The sequence below is a fragment of the Vidua macroura genome, chromosome 7 (assembly GCF_024509145.1).
Source record: "Vidua macroura isolate BioBank_ID:100142 chromosome 7, ASM2450914v1, whole genome shotgun sequence".
Lineage (NCBI taxonomy): Eukaryota > Metazoa > Chordata > Aves > Passeriformes > Viduidae > Vidua > Vidua macroura.
Window position 1 is genome coordinate 10628175 of NC_071577.1, and position 24367 is coordinate 10652541.

Genomic DNA, 24367 nt, shown 5'->3' on the forward strand with positions numbered 1-24367 from the left:
GGAATTTGTGATCATGTCTGTCACACTCTGTCCCCAGGGTCTGATGCCCATACAATGAACAGGGCATTGTTTCTCAGAAGTCTGTAATTCCTTTAAATATATAAGCAGATCTAGGTATTTTAGAATTTAAATGTTTTTTACTGATAGATTTGCTTGTTGTATTTGTTTTTCTCTTTCTCCAGCTTTTGGAAATGCCAAAACTGTGCGGAATGACAACTCCTCTAGATTTGTAAGTATTTTCTACAGTCCTTTTTGAGGAGCATGCTGTGCTGTTGGCTATTTGTGTTTTACCACGTATCAGCCAGCAAGGCATCCATAAAGAGGGAAGGAATAATTTGGGGAGCTTTCTTGTAGCTGTCTGAGGACTGTTAGAAGAAGGTAAACACCTTCAGCAACAATCAGTATTTAATTTTTTACATGGGAGCATGTTCTCCTTCCCCAGTGTGTTAGTAGGGCACCATTAGTGATGCCTCTTCAAAGATGTTTCACCTCCTTGCCAGAAATCTTGTTGGTTTCTGATATGGGCATAGAGTTCAATTGAATATCAAAGCAAAGGCTAAATAAGAGAAACAAAGTTAGGATGTGGCTGCCTGTGACCGGATGAAAACAGAATTACAGTGCAGCTGGATTCTTTAATTTTCTAGTACTGGTGGCTTTAATGTCAGAGACCATGTGTCCAGCAACTGGTCTGCTTAGCAAGTAGATCTTTCCATGTGATCTTGTTTTCCATTCATATGTATTTTATTTTTTTTTTTTTTGGTTAAAATTACTACTTTAGGTTCCCATTTGCTTTCTGTAACATTTCAAAATGTGTTTGCAACTTCAGTTTTAATATGAACATTTGTAATGTTATTTTGCTTAAATTCTTTATAATCAACTGGTTGAATTCAACCTTTTTTGGACATGAAACGGAATGAGAAATTATCAGAATTGACAGTTGAAAAACCAGAGAAGTTGATGCTAGAGTTGAGAGGTTCAGAAGTGTGAGTACTTATCATAGTTTCTCCTGCTAAAATCAGAAAGCAGAATACAATTCTGTTACTTGCTCACTTGTGTCCAGAAAAGCAATATTGTGACATGTGTGAAGTTGACAACAGAAGGAAAATTGATACACTGGGAGAATGGTGTGTTGTGAGTTGAAGGAAATGGATAGAAGTGCTGGACATTGTGAGATTGGAGAGGAGCTTTTTTTTTCCACTTGGGAGATTTCCTCCCCTTCCCTTCTAATTCTCAAGAGCTGATGATGTTCCATATCTGTGAAGGCTCCTTCTGCAGCTCATTGCCTCTGATTGTGAGCAGAGCAAGGGGTCTTCGTCACAAGGCTAGGGCCAAAATTTGGGGCACCTGTAGAGATTTTTAATTTCTTTTTTTTTTTAATAGAAAGACTAGGAAGACTGCAATTATCAGACATGACACTGCAGAAATGATGAGCAGACAGCCCAGAAGTCCTTCCAGGACAAAGTGGAACTAACAACTATTTTGCCTTTCAAGTCCTTGCTTATAAACACTAAGCTAAAAATACTTTTGGAAACACCCAGCTGTCCCAGTCCTTGGGAAATGAAAATTTAATGATCTGATTTAATTTTTTTTATCTCTGAAATTTGAATCAACTCAGAATTACCCTTGAACAATACAGTAAAAAAAGGAAAATAGAGTTTAAGTAGAGTCAAGCCAATCTTGATGAAATACCCAGTAAATTAGTATGTTTCTTTGAGTGAGTCAGTGTAAAGTGCTTGTTTTTTTATGTTCTGTAATAAAAAGTAAAATAGAAAAATAAGCAAACCCCTATCTCTTCCTGAATGCAGGGAATAAGGAAGTATAAACACAAGGCTTTTCAATGTATTGTTTTGTCCTAGAATCTTAGGTTCGGGTTGGAAGGGACCTTAAAGACCATCTCATTCCAACCCCCTGCCATGGGCAGGGACACCTTCCACTGGACCAGGCTGCTCAGAGCCCTGTCCATCCCGGCCCTGAACCTGGCCTGCTTCTCTGGGCAGCCCATTTCAGTGCCTTACCCTCCTCACAGTGAGCAGTGTCCTCTGTTAAGTGTGTGCCAGAGGGTGGAATTTGGCTGAATTATTACCAGCAGCTTTTATCTTTCTAAACTCCCTTGCCAATGCGAGCAGCACTGCTGTCGCCTTTTCTGCACAGTCTGTCCGTTTTGTCACTGTTAAATGTAGCTGTTACTACATTAAGCACTTGTCAAAGAAATTAAAACGATCCAAAGACCAGAGTGATCTTCTGTGATGTGGAAAAGTCAAGCAGAAGTCAAGGAAACGCACTGCGCCAGCGTGGCTGGGATTGAAAACGCTTGTGTGGTGACAGCCCGTTAATTGTTGCCTCTGGTCTCCTGAGTTCCAAGGGAAAGAGTTCAGCGGGAAAAATCCATCACTTTTACAAGGCAGGCACATGCTCGGGGACAACGTCCCGCGATCACGAGCGGCGCTCGCTGCCAGCCGCTGCTCGGGGCCAGACTCGGCGGCTCTCCTTCAGCTGCCTTGCTTCACGCTCCCAGAGCTCCCAGGGAGAGAAGGAGAAAATTTCTTCCTGCAAGATAATTTCTTCCTGCATCCTTCAGTAAATAAGCATGGCCCTACCTAAATGGCTGCAGGGATTGTTTGGTGTTCTTGGCACTCCAGTGGAAGTTCGTATAATGTGCGTTTTCTTCACAGAACCCTTAGAAACCCAGCAAGTTACTGGGTTGCTTTATAGACCCGATTAAAGCTGTTTCCATAAAAATCCATGGCTGTGATAATGTCTTAGAAGATTTGAATTTGATTTTCTGTTTTGCAAAAATCTGACAGGAGATTGTTAGATCACTCTTCTAACCTTTCAACCAACTAATTTAATGTCTTGAGCAGTTTTTCTTAAACAGAAATTATAATCTTAAAATCTTTTGCTTTCACAGGGAAAATACATGGATATTGAGTTTGATTTCAAGGGTGACCCACTTGGGGGAGTTATAAGCAACTGTGAGTATTACTTTTGGTATCAGCATATTCACAGATCAAAATGTTTTCTGTAGAAAGGAAGATGGTTAAATTATTGAAAAGATCACCTGTGCTAGTCTAATAGAATCTCTCCATCATGTGATAAATTCTGCTTTTTAATTTTATTGCTGTTGTGGTGCTCAATAATGTACCTTAGAGGAAGTGAAAACAGACTTGAAGAAGTAAGCATGAATATTGAATTTACTGTGTTGTTTCAAAGGTACTGAGTGATGTGTGTGAGTCTGTATATTGTCTCTGAAGCTGGTGGCAGATGCATATGGATATCTGAGGGTCTTTTTCTTCTTGAATCCCTGGAATCAGATGTGTTGCTAGGTTTGATGGGTCATTTATGGCAGATGCTGTCTTGTAATTTGCAGGGGTGATACAGAGTGTGCTGGAGATCACCATGAGATGAATATGTTTGCTTGGAACCAAAGCTGTCTGTGCACATTTATACACCTCAAAGTGTAGGAAAAGGTTTGTAATGAGAGGGGATGTACAGCTGTTGAGTTCAGGGAGGCAAAGGTGGCCTTGGAGCTTGTTTTATGACACCTGTAGCAATTCAGAAATTCTGACCAACTCTCAACATGTTGGGAAGAAAAAGGCTGGGAACTGAATGGCAGCCCAGAATGCTTTGACTTGCTTTTCTTTTGAGGGTTTAAGTGCAGCTTTTAAAATAAATTCCTCCTCGGTGCTATATAAAGGCATATTTGTTTGGTTTTCTTATTTTTAAAAGGGGAGGAAGAGGGCAGTGAGTGACTATGCTAGGTGTCACTGACCCAGCCTTGACCTCTCATTCTACTCGGCCAAATTCATTGCTGCTTCTAAAGATGTGACTTTTGACACCACTGGCATTTTACTGGTTGTGAAATAATGAGACTCACCCAAGGTGAACTGTGCTCTCCATATATAACATAAACATTTTAAAAGCACTATGAGGGATTTTGCACATAAATGTAGGTTTTGGCTTTTTTCAGGGGGCAGACATTTTTTCTCAACCAGATCACCTTTTGGAACTGTGCCTGAAGAGCCTAATTTTTGTGACAGAGTAGATCTTGAAACTCAAATTAGTCACTATATAAGTGTTTATGGCTATCTATTAGCTTTGACATTTGGCAGTTAACAAAATTAGAGGCCAAACATAATATATTCATAATAATTAAATGTGAACAAGGTGTAAAAGGCTGCTATCTTTCTTTTTATTTCACATTCATTCAAAATATATACATAAAAATGAGCCCTGCTTTGTAAGAGTGGACATTTAACAGTCTGTCTTTGAAAATACTGCACTGAGTCATGTAATTAAAATATTGTGTCATATCAAAAGGCAATCCAAATAGTTGCTCTGTAGTTTATCTGCCCCATAAGTCTCTGCATGGTGTAATTATAACATTACATATAATTGTAATGATGTGATGACATATGTATCAAAGGGCAGACATATTTTTGGATCCATCTAAAATATGCCTGTTTTAGGCATTCTTTCTGTCTTGTCATGTGTAATAAATATCTAATAGCAAGGAGATTAATTTCAATTTAAGAATAAAGACCTGATGTGTAAGCCCTGCTGCGGAAATGATGTTACTTGTTGAACTCGGAAATGCCTCATCCTTGGCAGGGTATGTCACAGGCAAATACTGAGTTCCTGTAGCAGCATGTTAATATATCTCATCTTTGACTAAGTGTTTGCAAAATTTGGTACTCCATCCACCTCCCTTTAAAAGAGATTTTAAATTCTCTGCATTTTCAAAGCAAGTTGGTTGTGCTGCCTTAGATCTTTCCACATGTCTGTAGCATTGCATTGCAACACAAACATTTCTTTTTCTGTGAGGCATCATCATCATTCTGAAGATATTGGGGGCCTAAATTCTTTTACAACCCTCAGAATTTACTCTGGTTTAAGTCAAAAATCAGGATTTGTCTTCATAATTCATCAAACATGAAGTCGAGTAGTGCTGAAGTTTCCCATCCTTAAAAGGGAAAGTATGATTATGAAAATATTCATAAATATTCTTTGATTTCTGTCAGTCTGTTGGTTTGGTATTAATATGACGTGAGGATGATATCATAATGCTTTAGTTAAACTTTAAGAGTTGTTTCTGGCCAGCTTAATTTCCAAACATCAGTTAAGGCAGTTGGCTTTTTGTGACACAGCCTGAAGATGTATTTCATAGTGTGAGCGGCAGGGAGCAGGCACGGAGAACATCTGGGTTATTTTGGTGGCAAGGATGGTCACCAAGATAAGCTACTAATTCTGTCAGACTGGTGTGGATTAGCAGAGACCCATTAGGCTGAAAGGTCTCTCTTGGAATGGCTGTTCTGCCCTGCTCTGGAATGCTGTGAAGCTCTGTGGAAGGCTGGTCACTCTGCCTGGATGACCCTTCAAGGAGTGGCTGATGCTGCTGTGACCTGCCCTCGGGCCATTCTCCTGGTGCCCTTCAATCAGCTCCTGCTTCTTAATTAGAGGGGGTAGCCTGGGAGTGAACCTTTCACAGGATGGAGTTAGAGGGTGAAATTATCATGCCATTGCACACTGCTGGTCTGCCTGCCCACTTTGTAGCCAGTGGGAATGCCCAGCTGACAGATCCGAAACATTTCATGTGCCGTAAACAGAAGGGTAAATCTTCTGAGTAAAATCAGAATGGAAATAATGAAATGGAAGGGATTTGTGGCATCTATAAATTCAGGACTGGTATGTATGCAAAGTGAAGATACTGTTGTGTTTGAACAGTGTAAAAATCTGTGCAGTCTCATTTCGTGTATGGCAGCTCAGATCTTCCAACCGTGCTGGTTTCCAAGGAAATTGATATACTGTTACATTGTCGTGAACAGTCATGAAAAGAAATTGGGAATGGAAAATTTAAAATTAATGTGATTTATGCAAACTTTTAAGTATTTTACTTCAGTCAGGAATTGTTTCGCTTTGGACTACAAGGCAGCAAGTTTTGCATTTGTGTGATCCACCACCAGTGGGTGAGTAGGAGGGTGAGGAAGGCCGACTGAGGGGTGCTGTAAGCCTGAATTGTTAGTCCTGCCTTTTTGTTAGCTTTCTGTGAAGATCCCAGCTTGTTTTCCTAATGGGTGGGAGATGCTGGAGCCCATGGAAGGTGCTCAGTCCTGGTGCCAGCCAGCCCATCCATTCACAGGTGACCTGTTTCATGTGCGTGGGGTTAGGAAATCCAGACCACTCCTGTGGGCATTGCTAAACACAAAACCCTTGCTGTGTTGCCACCTGGGACTGTAAGCATCCCATCACTGTTTAGCAGCAAACATCAGTCCCTGCTTAAAGGTGTGTTGCTGCTTTAAATGGCACCTGCAAACAGGTAAATGGCATTTACATTTTCTCTCTCTGCTCTTTCTGCCCTCCTGCAGGCTGTTTACAATTGCTGCTGTTGCAGTCTTGTCAGCACTTATGCACTCAGAGGGCTTTTATTCCAGAGCACTTAGGAGTAAAGGCAGTGTTGGAGTGTTGCTTTCAGCTGGGTGTTATATTGTGGAAATAAATTACGGACAAGATCAATATTATTCTTAGTTTTTCATTTATTATAACTACGTTGTTAGTAAGGATGAGAGAGAGGCGAATGGTAGTTTCTTTTCCACCTGGAATTACACAATAAGACATCTTACATAAAAATAGGTATGTTTGGTTTTGAAGTAATAGGTGCTAATTGCAATAGCTTTATTCAGCTCTGAAATATGACTGTCCACAGATGCTGCATCTGTTTTGTACTTAAGGCAGTGTTTGTGTGCACACTTGGTTCATTAGTTTTGTGACTGGTTTTGTGTGCACTAAATTTAATGGCTGAAGGGGTTTTGCACAGTACAGCTCAAAATGTTTCACTTTCACAATAGTTTAGACCTTTTGAAAAGCATGGATCTTACAATATCTTTCCCATAGTTTTTGTAAGTCTTAAATTTTCATGTCTTACCTGGAATTTTCTGTTGAAAAATACCTGGCTTTTAGCATTCGCTGATCTTTACTAATCTGCCTGAGCCCTTCAGTGATATAATGATTAACTAAGAGACAACATTGGTGCAGGTTGGGAAGTGAAGGATATGCAATGCCTGATCTGGAAAAGCCATTTTTAACCAGCAAAATGTCTTTAGAGTCCAAATAACAAGAGATTCAGAAAGGGCCCTGTTTTTCCATCTTTTCCAACAACAGCATGAAAGAAATCAATGATGTTTTTCCAAGGCAACTACTTTTTTTTTTTTTAAACTAGCAAAGTGATAACTCTGCAACTTATTCTTTTTTAACAACTTGTTTGTTCATTTTAAAAGTCAGAAGTAATTACCCACTTACTGAGCAATCTAGAGCCTGAGCTGTGATTGCTGATGGAAAGCTCCTTTGCTTAGGGAAATATTGCACAAACTGGACAATTGGACACTATGGGAATCTTGTTGATTTTCTTCTTGTTTTTGTTTTAAATCTTCACTTGTTGCAACATCCCCCTTGGTGTTCCTCTTAGCATGTTTGCCACCATTTAGGCAATGGTTTTGCCTAAACTAGGAAGAGTTTGAGAAAACAAGCTGCAAACTATATTAAACATTTTGATTAGCTCATTTTTAAAAAGTGTTCATCACTTGAGCAATGAGGATTTAACACTTAAAATGATCTTTGCAGTCATTGTCAATGCACATGCTGCCCATTTAGTAGTTTTTGACTGACACAATTAATGGATCAGTTTATCCAAGAGAACATTACTATGAACTTGGTGGCAATAATAGAGATTAGTTCATGAGAAACTTCTTAATCAGTGACTTTTTTTGATGACAGCTAGATAATCAAGGTAGGAAACTAGAAAATGTAATGAGGCTGTAGAAATAAGCTGCTGTGACTAGAACATGTTCTGTAACTTCAGTTGAGCAGCTAAAAGGCTCCTTGGTCATGGCCAGCTGAAGACACTATGACTAAAATAAACTTCTTCTGGATGATTCAGAATGTACCAAGGTAGTGTCATTTTTTGGTTTTACTGTTTATTTGCTCCTTTCTTGAATGTTGATTTGATTTCTAGTATATTTAGAGAAATACAAATACCCTAAATTTTTCTGCATCACTTGAGTTCATGGGTCAAGTAACTAAAAAAAATTATATGAAGTTGTGCTGCATTAGAGTTTGCAGAAGTATTCAGAATATTTTTTCTTTCTTTCTTTTATATTAAGTCAAATTATTTAGCAGGGTACTTACACAGATCTCTTACATTTAAACAGTGATATCTAGGAATAACAAATAAAAAAAATCTTCTGAACCTGAGGCCTGTAGCTGGATTTTGAATTATCTAAATTGATTGGTATTCAGACAGCAATGTTTCCAAGGTTAAACTTTGCCAAGGCAAATTAATTTTTCAATTTTAATTTTTTTTTGTTTTGGTGCGTGCAACAAGTTAAATGTTCCTGTTGAAGCAGAAGCACTGTAAGATAATGCAGAAATAACACTAACCCATAAACACACCATATGAAGTTCTGTATGTGCTCTCCTGATAATTCTGTATAGTCCCTTCACATAATTCACATTGACCATGTAACAAAATGTAATGTAGAGAGAGTTTGGGGGGTTTTGCTTCTGTGGATTTTCACATAGATGAGCACCATCTGTCCACACATTCCACTGTCAACACAATCACCGAGGGGCCACGTGCAGCAGTCTGAGGTGCAGCTTTGTCTTTTCTCTTTGGAGTGTTTGATCCACAGAACTGGCAATTGGGTGGGAGTTAACACAACAGTTACTGGCAGTGCAGTGGTTGCATCAAGAAAAATATATGTGGTCGCTTTATTAAAATGCTAATTTGGGCAAACAGAGGGAAGAAGTTTTCTGAAGAAGTGGGCAGATGGTCTGGATCTGTCCTACAAGATTTCAGTCTGCATGTGAACAGAAAGAAAAGGAAAAAAAAGAACCCAATGAACACAGATTTGAAAAAGAATTGACAGCAGCTGCTTTGTTAAGGAAAATACCTGATTTTCTGACAGTGACTGCTTTCTTCCTCAGTTGTGAAGGCTGACAGAATATGGAACATTAGGGCTTGTGAAAACTGAATGTGAATTGGTTAACCTTGTTGCTCCTAAAAATATATAAATAAGATAAACTGGTGAAAAAACCAATTATCCTCCTGAACATAACTAATTTTAAATACATTCAGGAACCTGTTTTTTAAATCTGCTGAAGGCATGCATGTAATTAGAAGGCTTACATAAAATATTTTGCTAGGATGTGTAGCTGGGCTTTTATGACAGCATTTGAGTAAATTTATGGGCAGAATATTTTTAAACCCAAATAAGCCAAACCACATTGCTTCAATATCCCTTGAGAATACAGCCATTTCCTGAAGTGTGTGTAGCCACTGTGGGAGCTGAAGTTGTTTATTTTTTTGAGATTAAATTTGGCTGTGATCTGTTCCAACACTTGCCTGGAGAACCTTCACAGCCAGCACAGCTCTGAATTGCCTGCTGCTCACCTTGCCTTTCCCAGGCCATGTATTAACACTTGGATGGGGGATCAGCCTCTCTCAGCCAGTAAATACTTGAAATTTGTCCTGCTATTAGGCAATCAGAAGATTAATAAATACTGTCTGAATTTTGTCATCGTTGTCACTGGCTAATTATGGGAGCAGAAAGTAATTTTTGAACCTGACTCGCTGTAGTTTAGGTGGAGGAGGGATTCTGAAGACTTGTGTAATTTGTGGGTTGAAGTTACTTTAGACCCTTCAGGAGGGTCTTTATTTCCCATTCCATGAGAAGGGAGGTAATTAGGTAATTGCAGTGGGCAGCACAGGCACCATCACTGCCTGTAGCCCCCAGAAATAGAAATACATCTATTGCACTCCTCTGTTCATGGAGGGAACCCTGGGGCAGATCCACCCCCCTCAGGCTGAGCCTTGATGTGCCAGGGGCTCCCCAGTTGCTCCTCTGTGGTGGGACTGGGGCGAGGGGGTTGCAGCACAAAGGTTGCTGGCCTGAGCACCCCCTCTAACTTCAGATTGCTGAAACTGAACAGGCTCAGTTTCAGCAGGAATGGGAGTCTCAGAAAAGGTGTGGTAGAACACACCTCAGATATTCCAGCCAGGGGAAGGGTTTAACAGCCCCACGTAATGACTTGGTGTTTCCTGTGTCCTGCCTTTGTGAAATCTCATCTCACTGTGGATGTTCTGAAGAGCGACAGTTCCCTTTGGGGGTTTTCTTCTTGCACAGGCTTAGAGGGAATTTAGCCCTCAGTCACAGGAGATGTGGGGGTGTGTCATGGTAGGTGCAGGGGGAACTCCTTTGCTGTATGCTTGGAATGAGGCATTGAATGTCTCTGTCTCCATATCACTGAATATATGTAGTTTAAGAGAAACACATGGGAATTGTGTCTGCTATCTGGAAAAATGTAGTTGTGCTAGTGAGAAAAGAAGAAAAAAACATGTTTTGTACAAAACCAGTAGGTCTCACTGATACCTGTCCAGATGTTCCCTTACTGCATTCCTCTTTCTTCTTCTGGGGTGCTGTGAACCACAGCCTTACACTGCAGTGCAGGCTGAGCAACCTTTGAATTGTCACCTCTGTGGTAAATATGATATTGAGTCTGAAGTGGTTGCAAGGTGTTAGGAGTCAGTCTGCTTATGCTGCCTGCCTGGATTCCTGCCCTGGTGGGCAAGGCTTAGAAATGTGTCTGTCACTGAGGGCAGTCTTCCTGTCAAGCTACTCCATCAGTGCAGTGATGCTTCTCAAAGTGCTGCTTTCCCATTTCACTTTGAGTATATCAGGATGGAACTTCTGTCAGCCCCACTGGGAATTATTTCACAGTGTGACACATCTGAGGGTCACAAAGTGCTGCATGATTATTCAGGTTAAATGCTTTCTTTATTTGGTCTCTCCTTTTCATTTACCCATCTTTCATGCACTCAGCCTGGTAACATTTTGCCTCTTCAAACTTTCACCCATAGAGTCATCCTCACCAAATCCTGATTTTGTGGTGGTACTGTAAATCAGTGAACATCTTTTGAGCATATTGCTTCCCTGACCTGACTTCTCTTTGCAGCTCATAGACTGCAGCCTTTACCAGGACACTGGGCTTGCCCCTAGCTCAAAGAAATATTAGAGATGATATACTATGATAAGTTTCATACCGACCCTCTTCTGGTATGGTGATGTAAAGCAATGAAATAGAAAATGATGGAGGGTTATATTCATTTTAAAGGGTTTTGCTCCAGCAGTCTATCCCTGACCTGTGAGATTTTTGTTGGTTTGTTTGTTTAGATCTGCTAGAGAAGTCTCGTGTTGTTAAGCAGCCAAGGGGTGAAAGAAACTTCCACATTTTCTATCAGATCCTGTCTGGTGCATCAGAAGAATTTCTCTGTAAGTGTTGCCCTTGTGCTTTGTTCAGATATGAGTTTTCTTTATATTTAGAGTGCTATTCTGTGCACATCATCTTTTGTGGGAAATGTGATATTTATTTTTCAAATTAATGGTGGTATCATTGGTAATACGTGAAGTCCACATATGCTTTGATGTTATCCAGATACCTGAGTCAGAATTGGCTTAGCAATGTATTAAAAACAAATTTGGAAACCTGTTTTTATTCAGAAGGCTAATAATTAAAAGATCCTTGAAGAAAATCCAATAATAACAACCTATTCCTGACAGTGCTGATTCTGGGATAAAATTGCTACTAACAAGAATGCTATTACTAATGACATTTTTATTTGATTTATTAGGCAAACTCAAGCTGGAGAAGGACTTCAGCAGATACAACTACCTGGGCCTTGATTCTGCCACAGTGAATGGAGTGGATGATGCTTCAAACTTCAGAACAGTCAGGGTAAGAAGGAGCAGGGGCTGGCTGTGCACTCAACACCAATGCAGGGTTCTTTCTTATGGTCTGTCTGTTCATGCAGGGCTGGGCTGGGAGGGCCACCTTTCCTGAGTGCTGGCACTCTTCATGCTGGAATAGAGCATGTGTGCACAGGGAAACATAGATACAACTAGGAAATAGGATCAAGTTTCTGGAGTATTCTTATGGGAGTACAAAAAGGACAAAAAAAATCCAAAGAAGAAAAATAAAATAAAAAAAACCCAACAAAACTCCCCCAAACCAAAAAGAAAACAAAAGAAGGGAAAAAAAAAAAGCCCAGATGACTTGGTCAGATCCTGGGAAAAGTTATATTTTGTAGTGGCTTAGGACAGCAGTGACTGAGCCTCAGGGACCAGGTGATGCTGACAAGTTGAAAGAAAAAGAGGGCTGGGATGATTGATTCTCAAGATGATTTGCTGTCCTGTTTTTGCTTGGTTGTACTCGGGGACAAGATGAATACAGGACCTTGTTACTCAGTGTATGCAGATATGGATTCTAGAAGTGACTGGTGTGAGAAGACAGGAGGACCTGTTCATTTGAGTGGGAAAAATTGGGTTGGGTTACAAACTAAATTAAGTGGCTAAAAAAAGTACAGTGTTTCAGAAACCCAAATTCTGAATGAGTCCTAGAAGTGGACTGGACTGAATGCCAGCTCCATTTTCACACCTCCTGTGTATTATAAAACTTACTTATCATCTTAGCATAGGAGTTATAGGTACTTTTAGTAACAGAAGTGTTCATAAACCCTTTGTGATTAATGCAAATAAATGGTGAATTTTTCAAGAATGATCTGTTTAAATGTAGGTGCTTTTATCTCATAATTTTATTTGTCCCCTTTCCAGAATGCAATGCAGATTGTTGGGTTTATGGATCATGAAACACAGTCAGTTTTTGAAGTAGTGGCAGCCGTTCTGAAATTGGGAAATATCGAATTTAAGCCTGAATCTCGTGCAAATGGCCTAGATGAAAGTAAAATCAAAGACAAAAATGGTAAGATGAGATTAGTGATGGGAAGAAAGCCACTAATTTGTCTGAAATTGTTATTAATTTTGTCATTTCTGCAGACATTCAATATCCTTACATATGAATTAGATTGTTTCCAGAGCTCACCCTCAGGCAACTATGGGCTACATTCTGTGCAATTTCAATCATTCTGTTTGAAATTCCAAAAATTATTTTCCCCTTTTTTCCCACTCTATTAGCACTTTGTTCTAAAATGTTAAATGCTTCTGTGCCTTTATGTAGCTGCTTGCTTTTTCTGCAATGGATGATTTTTGTTCTTTTGCAGTATCTCTGCCTTTAGTGTCAGATTCATATGGTGATATTTTTGCAGCTGATGTATTTTGAAAGCTCATTTTCATCTGAAAGTTTTTCATTATGAAAAGTAGCCTGCTAGAAATGGAGGGAAAGTTTCTTCTCAAAAATGAGTGGATAGGAAGTGCTTTCAAAACCAGAGGCTCTGTTTCCTTGTGCCGTGCATATTTTTAAAAACTTTGCTTGGCAGGGTGGTGGGGAGAGAGTATGAAGGGGGAACACTTCTGTTGAAGAGCATTTTGGGAAAATACCACACTTCTTAAAAGCTTGTAGTTTTGGGGAAGAAAAAGCAATAATAAGGAAGAATTGATCGTATTTACACTTTGCTTTTTCTTGCTAGAACTCAAGGAAATCTGCGAATTGACAGGTATAGACCAGTCTGTGTTGGAGAGAGCTTTCAGCTTCCGGACGGTTGAGGCCAAACAGGAGAAAGTTTCAACAACACTAAATGTGGCTCAGGTAAAAAGAGGTCCTGATTTAAAAGGCAAGAATCATTTTAAATGGCAATTTTATTCTGCATGATTAAATCATAACTACCCCAATAAAAACTACAACTGAAAGGCTGCACTGAATAAATCAGAAGCGTAGGGTGTGTTTTTTGCTCGTGGTTTTTAAATGTTAAGAGATACTGGATGCTTTGGTTTGGTCTCCAAAAGCTGAGGGATAGGCAAATGCTGCAGAGAATGTAAAAACAAGCAGTCCTGCACAAAGCACATGTTGCAAGTGTTGTGGCAGACTGTTTTCATTTAGGGCAACTGCTGTAATTCCATGTGAGCTGTGGGCCCCGGGGCTGCTGGAAAACCTTTGCTGCCAGTGTGAATTCATCTCCCCGTAATGCTGCAGAGCCAGGGTGGCTGCCACCTGTGTCTCATCAGCTCAGGCCAGCAGGAATGTGGCTTCTCCAGCTGCAGCTGCTCAAGTCCCCTTGCCTAGGATTAGGATGGGGGATGTGAGTCTTCAGGGAGCAGCTGGAAGAGCAGGAAGGGAGCTGGAGTGCCCTGGTTGTGGCTGCTCTTCCAGCCAGCCCGTGGCCAGGAGGGCAGAGCTCCTGTGCCCACTTAGGCAGAGCCAGTGCTCCCTGAGCTGGTTTTACTCAGTTTATAGCACCTTTAGGACACCTCATCAGCAGGAGAATGTTTGGTTTAGCCCAGCACTTATAACACTTTTCTTCTTTCTTCTCTTTAGGCTTATTATGCCCGTGATGCTCTGGCTAAGAATTTATACAGTCGCCTGTTCTCCTGGCTCGTTACCAGGATCAATGAGAGCATTAAGGTATTACTGCTTTGTGCTTGTAAAAAGAAAAATCAATAGAAATCCTTCAAATTAAAGTGGACAGTAAAACTGTATTTGCCAATTTCATTTTTCCTGGCTGTACACTGTTACACACAAATAACCTTATCACAGCTCGACAAATTGCTCTCTGCTCGGTTCTTAAGCTTGTAAAAATATTCGCATTAAGTGTATTTTGGGAAACCATATGTAACATTTTAGTTTTACAGTATTTGACAGCCTACTTATGAGATACATTCATTTTCTTGAGTCCCAAGTATGCAATGTACAGATGACTGACTCAGTGTTTATTTTTCTTTAAGGCACAAACAAAAGTGAGAAAGAAGGTAATGGGGGTGCTGGACATCTATGGCTTTGAAATTTTTGAGGTAAGACCTTTATAATGGTAACTATTTAGTGAGACAGCTGTTATTAAAGCTTAACAGAATTCATGAATTCATAATCAGAATATATGTAATTTGACTCAAGTGTGTCATGCCTGACAAAAAAAACCACTAGAAGGGTAAGCCAAAGGGAGATGTCTTAACATGTCTGGCAATTGAAACAAAAAACTATGAAAGTTGTACTTGTGTTTTTACACCACAGATCAATTAATATTTATGATGGATAAACTAAATATATTTTGTTGTGGCATACATTCTGAGCATAGGAGAAACTCTAGCACTGTCACTTCTGCCCTGAGGCATTTTGTGGATGTCTTTGAACAAGCTGTGTATCCTGAGAGGGGAAAAAAAGAAACAACCACCCAACAAAAACTATACATTTTTTTCCTGTCAAAATTAAACAAGGACTTACATTGCATTTCATCTCAATTCACTTAAGTAAATACTCTGTACCTTTTCCTAGCTAGAGATCTGTGGCTCACAGCTGTTTGTTTACAATAGTATTTTTAGACTCTTGGTATTTTCAAACAAAACAATCAATGAGGAGTTTTCAATTGGGTTAGAGAGCACCAGGGACAGGGCATTTTCCATAAATCTTGTTCTGACAGTTTTTGTTAAGAGATTTCTAGATCTTGGTTGGAATCTGTATGTGTTTAAACTTAGAAACTCATCTGAGGAGAAAAAAAATCAGTAGAAAAATGCTGACCCACTTCTCTACATCCCTCTTAGAAATCTGGGGAGGATGTTTAAGCTGTGTGGAAAATGGGAATGATCCAGAAAAGAGCAATTGTTCACGTGAAGGTGGTGTAAGTTCCATTTCAGAAGCAAAACATCCAACTATGTGCAAATCAGAGTACCTCTGAAGAGGAAAAGGAAAGCTGAGAGTTGCCTCGAGGTCTTGCTGAGCGAGGCTGTGTTGTTTGCATTAGACACAAGAGCATATTTGTGAAAATATCGTGCTGGAGGTCAGGTGGCTGAACGGGGATCTTGGTGCCAGATCTCTTGGGAACTGGTCCTTGAGTAGCTTTTAGGAAGCTGGCACTGGAATGGTGCTGCTGACATCCTCAGGCAGGACTTGGTTTTTCTAGCTCCCCTGTGTGTGGTGAGGTTGGACCTGCACAGGGAGGTGGGAGACAGAAGCGTGCACCAGCACATGAGCCAGCTGAAGGATTGTGTTTGTGGGATGGTGTTCCAGAGACAAGGCTGTTTCTCATGTGCAATTTTCATCTTTTCTACATTCAGCATCTTAGAAGGTCATAAGTAAGTGGCTGAGTGCAGGAGAAAAATGAAAAAAACAGGGCTCTTTTCACTTAGCTGTCATGCTGGATTACAGTGTAGCTTTCTCAAAAGCTGCAAACTCAAAAGCTTTAAAATAATGGGGGCAGTTATTGTTCACTCCTTTAAATGCTGAGTGTTGGTTTTCCTGGAAAAGCTGGGGAAGGTTTTGCTTTGTGACTTGAGGACCAAATTCATCAGTACATTCACACAAGGTGTGACTCTCTCTCATGAGTTGAGACCTATGGTGAGAAGAGGAGCCAAGCAGCCTGGTTCAGCATCACAGAAATAACTGAATTATTGTTTAAATGTAATTATATTAAAGCAACTAATCAATAAATAAAATTTTGACACTATGCAGCCACATAAGTCAAGGAAAATTTAATGACACCTTAAGATTTATAGCATAACAAATACAGTGGAATTTGGAGTGTTTTGCTGTGTGGTGCATTTGTAAACACTATAGCGAAACATTCAGAATATTAGCTGAGGTGTAGCTAATGACAGTAACATATCCATCTAATTAAAAAACAGTTAAAACCTATGACTAAAAATGTGCAGTTCCCTCTTGAACCTAAATCTTAAGTCATATTTTGATTTTCACATCTGTTCCTGAAACTTAGAAGTAATGTCAGCTCTCCAAAGAATGTTTATTGGCAAAACTGCACTTCATGAAAGGCTTTATCTCTAAATGTGTGCCTTTTACATGTGCAAGCTGTTTGATGTGCTGAGGGTAGAAAGGCCTACATTAATCATGCTTCTACTCAGGAATCAGGTAAGTTTATCATTACTGCTCTTTGACCTGAAGTGGCCTTGTATTTTGGAGACAGAACCTATCAAAACCCACAGGAGGTGTAGCAGGAGTGTTTTATATACATGCAAAATATTTACACAGGAAGCTCAGTACAACTGGAATAAGCAGCAAGGCATGTGTTTACTGAAGGGTGATTTTTACATTTTAAATTTTTTTTCCTTTGTTTTTGATGTTTTTGTTTTGTTTCCTAATGGGCAGGGCACAATATTTCTCAGGCCTTTTTTCTGTTCAGGATGATTCTTTGGATCATCCTTTAGCTCCTTGTGTAAGAAGAGTGAATAAAGAAATCCAGATTTACCATTCTGAAAGGTCCTACACTTCACCTTGATGACAATAGCAGTCTTGTTCTATTATATGCAAATTTCAGCTTTTAAATGAGATTTTTTTTCATCTATTTTTGAAATAATGATTTTAGTGTTCACTGTGGTTTTTGCAATTTTCTGTAATTTAAGCTGAAGTTAATTTAACTTGTGGTTTCTTGGAAATTAACAGAGAAAAGATACTTTGAGTATTGATACTGCTGGCATATTCTCTTTGGGCTTTGGGTTTTGTTTGTGTATTTATCAAATACAAACCCAGTTTTTCAGACAAACACACAAGCCATCCAAGAAAGTCGATATAAGGACTTGGCTGTCTAAAAATTCAGCTTAAGGAATTTAAATCTATCAATAATCCTCAGCCTCTGTGGGTTTGGCAGATGTCAGCAGCAAGCTTGGCTAGGCAATCCACAAAATAGGTGCTGTAAAGCTGTGTTTATTTTTGAATCCTGCCATGCCTTTTGTGGTAAGCCAAATGCTGGGACTCAATGTTTGCGAAGCGAAACGCTGAAATTTTGGGTGGCTCTGTGTGAATTGTCTGTGGGCAAGGATTTAGGGACTAGGATTAGGGTGGAAATGCAGGCTGGAGGGCTGGGCTGGTTGTGTAACTGTGATGCTGGAGCTTGGGCAGTGGCCTGAAGGCTGACACCGATTGCTCCAAGTGTGTTTGTGCACTTTTCTGGGTGGCTGCCTGCGTAGTCAGTGCGCAGTCTAGACTGACATTTGAGATGGGCTAGGCATGATGGCTGGTGGCACCAGGAGTTCTAGAATCAGCTCGGTTCCAGGCTTCCCGGGGTAGGTTTGGGGCTGTTCCCATTTTATTCCACGTTTGATTGTGTGTTTTTGGGCAGACAGCAGTTTCTGGGTCTCTGCAGAATGCTGGGGTGGGGTTTGTGATGGAGAAGTGCAGGCTGTGGGAGGCAGATGATGGGGGCCTGGCAGGGCTCAGCAGAGATGAGCAGAAGGCTCTCTCCATTTGCTTTGGGTGTTGAGTTTCCTGTTGTGTACATTTCCTGTGGAGACAAGAAGTAGTAAAAATGAGTGTCATGGAGCGAGTGTGAGTATTTCATCCTGCCCAGCCCTTCAGAGGCACAAATGTCTGTCTTGCTGCTTGGCTTAAAGGCTTTATTGTGAATATTCAGGCGCCGCTCTGCAGCTGGTGCATATGATGAAGTTAATGATCTGGAGTGCAGTTTTATGGAAGGTAACGCTGCCAAACAAGGCTTATTGTTGAAATTTGCCAGGCCTTGAGAAGACAGTTTGAGTGTGAGTTCCTTCTACTCAGTCCCTTAGTGGAGCAGTTTGTTCCACATATTTTAGCCTGACAAGAAACTAGGATGCACTGGTGATAGAGTTGCAGAGAGAGACTGGTTCCATTTGGTTGACCAGAGGTGATGTGACTGCCTTGGCTTTGGGGACAGCATCTGACCAGCTCCCTTTGCTCCAGGTAGACAAGGACATGCAAACACATGGCAAAAACCCCACCAGTAAATAAAAATATCACAGGCAAACCAGCTAAACAAGCCACCCAGCAGTAAAACCAGGTCTATTTCTCACAGACTGCAATGCATTTTGATAGCACTTCTTTTTATTTGAGGCAATTAGCTTGTTTCTTGGGCATAGAAGTCCCTTAAAGTAACAGAAAGAAGCCTGGTCCTGCTGCATGTACTGTGTAAGCTGTCATCTGGACCATGATAAAATGACAGGATCTCTATTGAGGGACTATGTTAGAAATGTTTCTTCATATTAACAAGATCATAATTGTGTTAACTGTCTGTTTTTAGAGGGAGGTAACCAAATAAGGAGCGGTAATCATTGAAAATGTCTTTCTGAGGTGTTTAAGGCATGAAAAAATAGGGGAGCTATTTCCAGCTTCACCATAAACCTGTACAACAGCTTGGTCCAGTTGCTGCCTGCTTGCTTTGCCTCTTTCTATCCTGTTGATTACATGAAGGATGTTACAGTTCCAGAGCATCCTGAGCTCTGAGAGATTGCTCCTGGATCAGGGTCTTCCCCCCACACCCCGAAGGGTTATTTTACAGGAGAAGGGTCTAGTTATTTGCTAGCAGGATGACATATTAGACAAAAAAAATTCTAAGGAGGAAATTGACTTATCAGGATTTTTTTTTTTTTTAAAGAATCTTGGAACCCTTTCTTCATGGCTTGATTTTGGCTTTAACTCATCCATGGATATCTGTTTTGTTAGTTGCCCTAATCTCCAGACCATAATTTCCAGCTGCTTTTTCTAGGCTGTCTAGCTTGCAACAGATTTCCTTTTTGAAATTGTTCAACCCTTTGCTGGTGCCCAGAAGTTTATTATATACTGGCAAGCAGAAGTGCCAAAATATGTGTACCCAGTCCCTCTGCTTCTTCTGGCAAACCCCAGTCTAGTGGGAAAGAGGAGAACTGAATTTTTAATCCATAATTGATCAACTACCTCTGTTAGCAAGTGTTATGTGAGAGAGACGAACCCTTGGTTGGACTTCTAAGTGCCAGGGAGTTTTTAAAATACTGTCAAAGCCATAATTTCCTTAAGTGATGGGATGCTCAAAGCAGAGATGCATCCCAGGAAGCTAACCACCATTTAATTAATTGTATTATAACGTAAGTATTTAGAGAGGTTTATTTTGCAACATGCAATTTTATGAAGTAAATCCCATTGGCTGGCTGTCTGCAGCAGAGGAAATACTTGAAATGCTGGAGTGAAAATACACAAATGTTCTGCTTCGGGTTGTGAGAATAATGTTTTGCCCTACAGCAGCTATTTCTGTCCTAGCAGAGGAGTAGTTCTGATAATACAGTAGGTTCTTGCCTGGTTGTAATTCCTGTTGTTCCGGGACTGTAATTTATCAGGTTGAGTTTGTTGAAGTGATGGTACCTGGGTTTTCCCATGAATCACACCTGCACTGGATTCACTGCAGATTCTCACCTTTTTAAGTCCAAATTTGGTTCAGACCTGTGTGCCTGGACAGCACAGCTGGGAGCAAGATGGATTTCAGAGTGCCTGGTTCTCTGCCTGACACACAAAAAGGGCTGAAGTTGGTTGAGCTACACAAATATGGTAAATGGATAATCCCCCAGGCTTTGCACAGATCTTTCTTGCTTCCATGAGGTACACTGAAACATGGCTTGATTGTGTATAGTGGAATATTTATAATTAAAAGATGTGCCTCTCTGGTTCTTTGCACATACAGATATTTACACAAAAGTCCAGTGCAGTCTAGTTTACAAGAAATAAGCTTGATTGCTCAAATGTTTGTATATGTAAAAAGAAAATAAAGGGATAAATGTTGATAACATGCCTTTACAAAATTTGCAAAAAAAATTGAAAAATTGTTACAACCGAGTCATGTTATAACTGGGTCATTGCTTTCTGAGATTAAAATAGTATCTTTTTTCATTTTCTTTAAATGCAATTTGCCCATTTTGCTGATTTTAACTTCCTAGCATTTATATTCCTTAGTTTCATCTCATAAACTCATATGCTTGTGTGGTCATACATAAAATCCCCTATCCCCAGACACCACAGTAGCATATAAATTGAATTTGCTGGTTGGTTTCACTCTTCATTCCACCATTCATCTCAGAGAAGTGAGTATGTTGGTCTTTTATCATCATTACTTTTGCCATCTGGCTTTTTCTCTAGGGGCCTGATGAAACTACTTGGGGTCACCTGCTTACATTAGGAGGCAGTCAGAGACTTCTGATGCTTGAAGCTGTGTTGATATTTAAAAAAAAAACAAAAAAAAAACCAACTTGTTTTCTGGGGCTGTTTGTGATAGAGCAGAAGTATCAGTCTCTGTATGTCTTTTTCCCTTCTCACACTGATGTGAAAGTTCATTTTAATGACATCAGTCCTGTTGATTTCAACAGTCTCATGACTTGAAATGTTTAGGGTTTTCTTTTAAAAGATGTTTTTCCTTTAAATACATCTCGTGTATTATTTTAGCTGTATGTGTTTACATAATGAATTTGAAAAAATGTTGCTGGACACCTTTTTGTCAGTGTGGTTGCAGAATGAGCAACGTGTAGATTTTTGAATTGCCTCTGAACAATATTGGTGTGATGAAAGATTAAGGAGGAAGAGGAGACCTTGAGAAACACCAACAAAGGTGTGACACTGAGGTGTGATATACCTGAGTCTGTAGGTTGGGATCCACATCATCTGCTTAATTTGGGGAAAACAGTGGGGAGGGCACAAAAACCACAACACTTAGACTTTTAGGCAGGTGAGAAGTTAAGAATTTATTCCTGCCTAATGGAAAGGTACGCAGTTTTGAGTTTTAAGCAGGTATATTAGTTGCCTTATCTTTGGAAATTGTTGGAAACTGGGTACTCAAAATGAATTTGAATTCTGTGTGGGGAGAGAAGGTTAGAAAGTATCTAATGTTGATAGGAAAATGCCCTGGTTTAGATAGTTTCTGTTCATAAATCTAATGGAAATCTTTCTGCGTGAGACCAGTAAGATATTTTTAGCCTTTTTTTTTTTTGACAGAAATATTTTTTTATCTGTTTCACACTAGTGTTTTACTGATATAAAAATGTATAAAGTGAGCAGCAAACCATATGTTTTTTTTCAGATGATTCCACAATACACAAGTGGAATCTTTTGAAGAAGTTAGGTAAAATATTAAGGATGAAATAATATTTTCTGTAGGACCTTCAAGCATCTATATGTAATAACTGTGGCTCACAGATAGAACTTTATAGCTAGTTTATATAATCACTTTATTTTTGCATAGATAAGAATTTTTTTAGAGTACAAAACTTGCTATCCATTAAATAGCAACCATGAAGGTTGATAAAGAATGAAGCTGTATGAGTAAGACACCATTATTTGTCAAGTGAGAACCTTGGTGAAGTAGGCTTTGATTTTTCTCAGTGAATTTTGCTTGTCCTCTAAATTTAGTGTTGCATCTGATAAAAGATTCAGAGGATAAGCTGAGGGTGGTTGGTTGAGCTGTATCTATAAATTCAACATGACTTTAAGCCTATCTCAGGTGACATTCTGTTTTCCCAGCACCTTTATTTAATTTGAGAGACTGTGTGGTTTTACATTCCCTGAAGGTTTTATTTTGTATTCCACAGTGCTTTTAAAGGCATAGTTAGAAAGCTGCTATTAAAATGCAGGGATTGAAGTCATGCCCTTGACATTAAAAGTACCAGAATTACAGCCTGGAAGAGAAGCTGACACCTTGAGAAGATATGGTCTTATTTTTTTTCCCCCCCCCTTAAAAATTTCCTAAGACTATTTCATAGCTCTTCCTCAAATTTTGGGTCTGACAGCACTGCTTTTGTGTTGGTCAAACCCCTTTCTGTCACTTAATACCAGTGGCCAGCATAAGGAGCAAATAGTCTCTGATGGCTGGGTCCCTCCATCCCCTGTCTCCTGAGTGGGGTTAGAGATGTGCTATCACTGATGTGGGTTATTCTCTACTGCCTTCTAAAAAAAAAAAAAAAAAAGTCAAAAGTCCTTCAGGATCCCTTCTAATTCTGTTGTATTTCTATAAGACCTTCATTAAAATATTGGGGGGGGACAACTAATCTCTGAATGTTTGTATATGCTTTGTGGAGCCCTCACATAATTAAAATCAGAGGTTTTCATTAAGGGGGAATAAATACACAACCTCTGTTGCCTTCCTTAGAATTGCTTAGAGATAAACACTCAAATCGTTGTTTTTTTTTTTTGGGCGTGGTTTTTTTAAAACCTTTTCTGAAGTGTATTTCATTTACCAAATGTCTTCTGGTCTGCTCAGAGTTAAGTATTTTGAGAATTTCAGTAATTTCAAACATTTTTCCCCATTTTCTTTGCCATAATTAACTGTTTTAGCCTTTTGCTCTGTATTATTCATAAAGAACAACATTGCTGCTGCTCTTCAATAACTTTTTTTTCCTGGAATAGCAATTTTCAGTGGCTTGGCAATGTCAAATAGAATTTCATAGCTCAACGTGAGCGATTTGTGGAGAACTCTGTGGATTTTGGTTTGCCTTTTTTTTTTTTTTTTGGCAAGCCATAAATATCACAGACACACAGCAAATCAGGAAAACATCTAGTAATTACTTTAATGTATTGTTAATGACCTTTCGGTTAGATGGTTTAGCTGGATTTTCTGTTCAGTTTCCATCCTCTGTTGATGACAAAGCCTGTATAATTTGTGAGTGAATAGTCCTGCAGCCCTTTTAATCAGAATAACCTGGTCTTTTGGAGAAGCAGTCTCTCTGAGTTGGGTGGCTTGTGCTGGCAGGAGGATGCAGAGTGTGTTTTACCCTTTCTCTTTGTCTGGGTGATGTGGCAGTTAGGGTCCTTTTACTTCAGACTCAACATATCTGAAGTGATGGCCTTATCTGAATGTGTCAAGTAAACTTATACTCATTCTTCCTGCAGTATTCTCTATTTCCTTCCACACTCTCCTCTTCTGTTGCAGAGATCTGTCTGCCCAAGGTTATAAATATGGCTTTTAGAGGCAAACATTACCTGGTGATTTAGAGACAGGGCAATGCAAGAATGCTGTTCTGTGTTAGGCTCTGATGTGTCTCAACCTCTTGGTTTATTTGGTAATATTTAGACAGTGCCTAAAGATAGACTCACCTACAAAGATGTAATACATAACATTTATGTAGTACTTTGCATTTTCAGTGATACAAAGATTGATCTACTTGGTATTCTAAGTAAATGCTAATAGGTGTATTCTGTATTGTTATGGAAGTAGAATAAGTACTGACTGCAGTTTATGTAATTTCTTTTTCAACAGAATGCAGTAAGTATGTCTTGTTTGCAGTGCTGATTTTGCTGCATGCCAACTTTTAACTCTCTCATCTAGAGCTATGCAAGTTTTGCAATCTCTGAGTGATAATTGCAGTTGGTGAGAGGGGCAGCATTTGTGGCTGAAGAATTTTGGTGATCAGCTATGATTTTGCTTCATTTAAAACTAAAATGATAAAAGTAATCTGTGCTACCTCAATATTTTCTAATCTGCTTGTGTGTTCTTAGTCTTATTTAGCAACCAGATCCTTAATTCAAACATGCAAATGATTGCACTTGCCTTCAGTTATAAAAATTCTATCAGCATAATTTAAGCTTCACAGGTATTGTATAGCAGATTATTTGGGAGTTTGAAAAGGCAGAGTGTCATGTCACAGCCTGTGACACTGACTCC

General features: G+C 39.5%; 1 protein-coding gene across 3 annotated transcripts in view; it reads left to right on the forward strand.

Moving 5' to 3' along the window:
• MYO1B (myosin IB) overlaps positions 1 to 24367 on the forward strand; it is a 107365-nt gene that overhangs the window by 53904 nt on the left and 29094 nt on the right. For all 3 annotated transcript variants that reach the window (XM_053982159.1, XM_053982160.1, XM_053982161.1), the window contains exons 6-13: positions 183 to 229; positions 2909 to 2972; positions 11223 to 11321; positions 11681 to 11784; positions 12660 to 12807; positions 13472 to 13590; positions 14317 to 14403; positions 14724 to 14789. In XM_053982159.1, coding sequence (XP_053838134.1) covers positions 183 to 229; positions 2909 to 2972; positions 11223 to 11321; positions 11681 to 11784; positions 12660 to 12807; positions 13472 to 13590; positions 14317 to 14403; positions 14724 to 14789 — 734 coding nt within the window. The remainder of the gene's footprint in view (positions 1 to 182; positions 230 to 2908; positions 2973 to 11222; positions 11322 to 11680; positions 11785 to 12659; positions 12808 to 13471; positions 13591 to 14316; positions 14404 to 14723; positions 14790 to 24367) is intronic.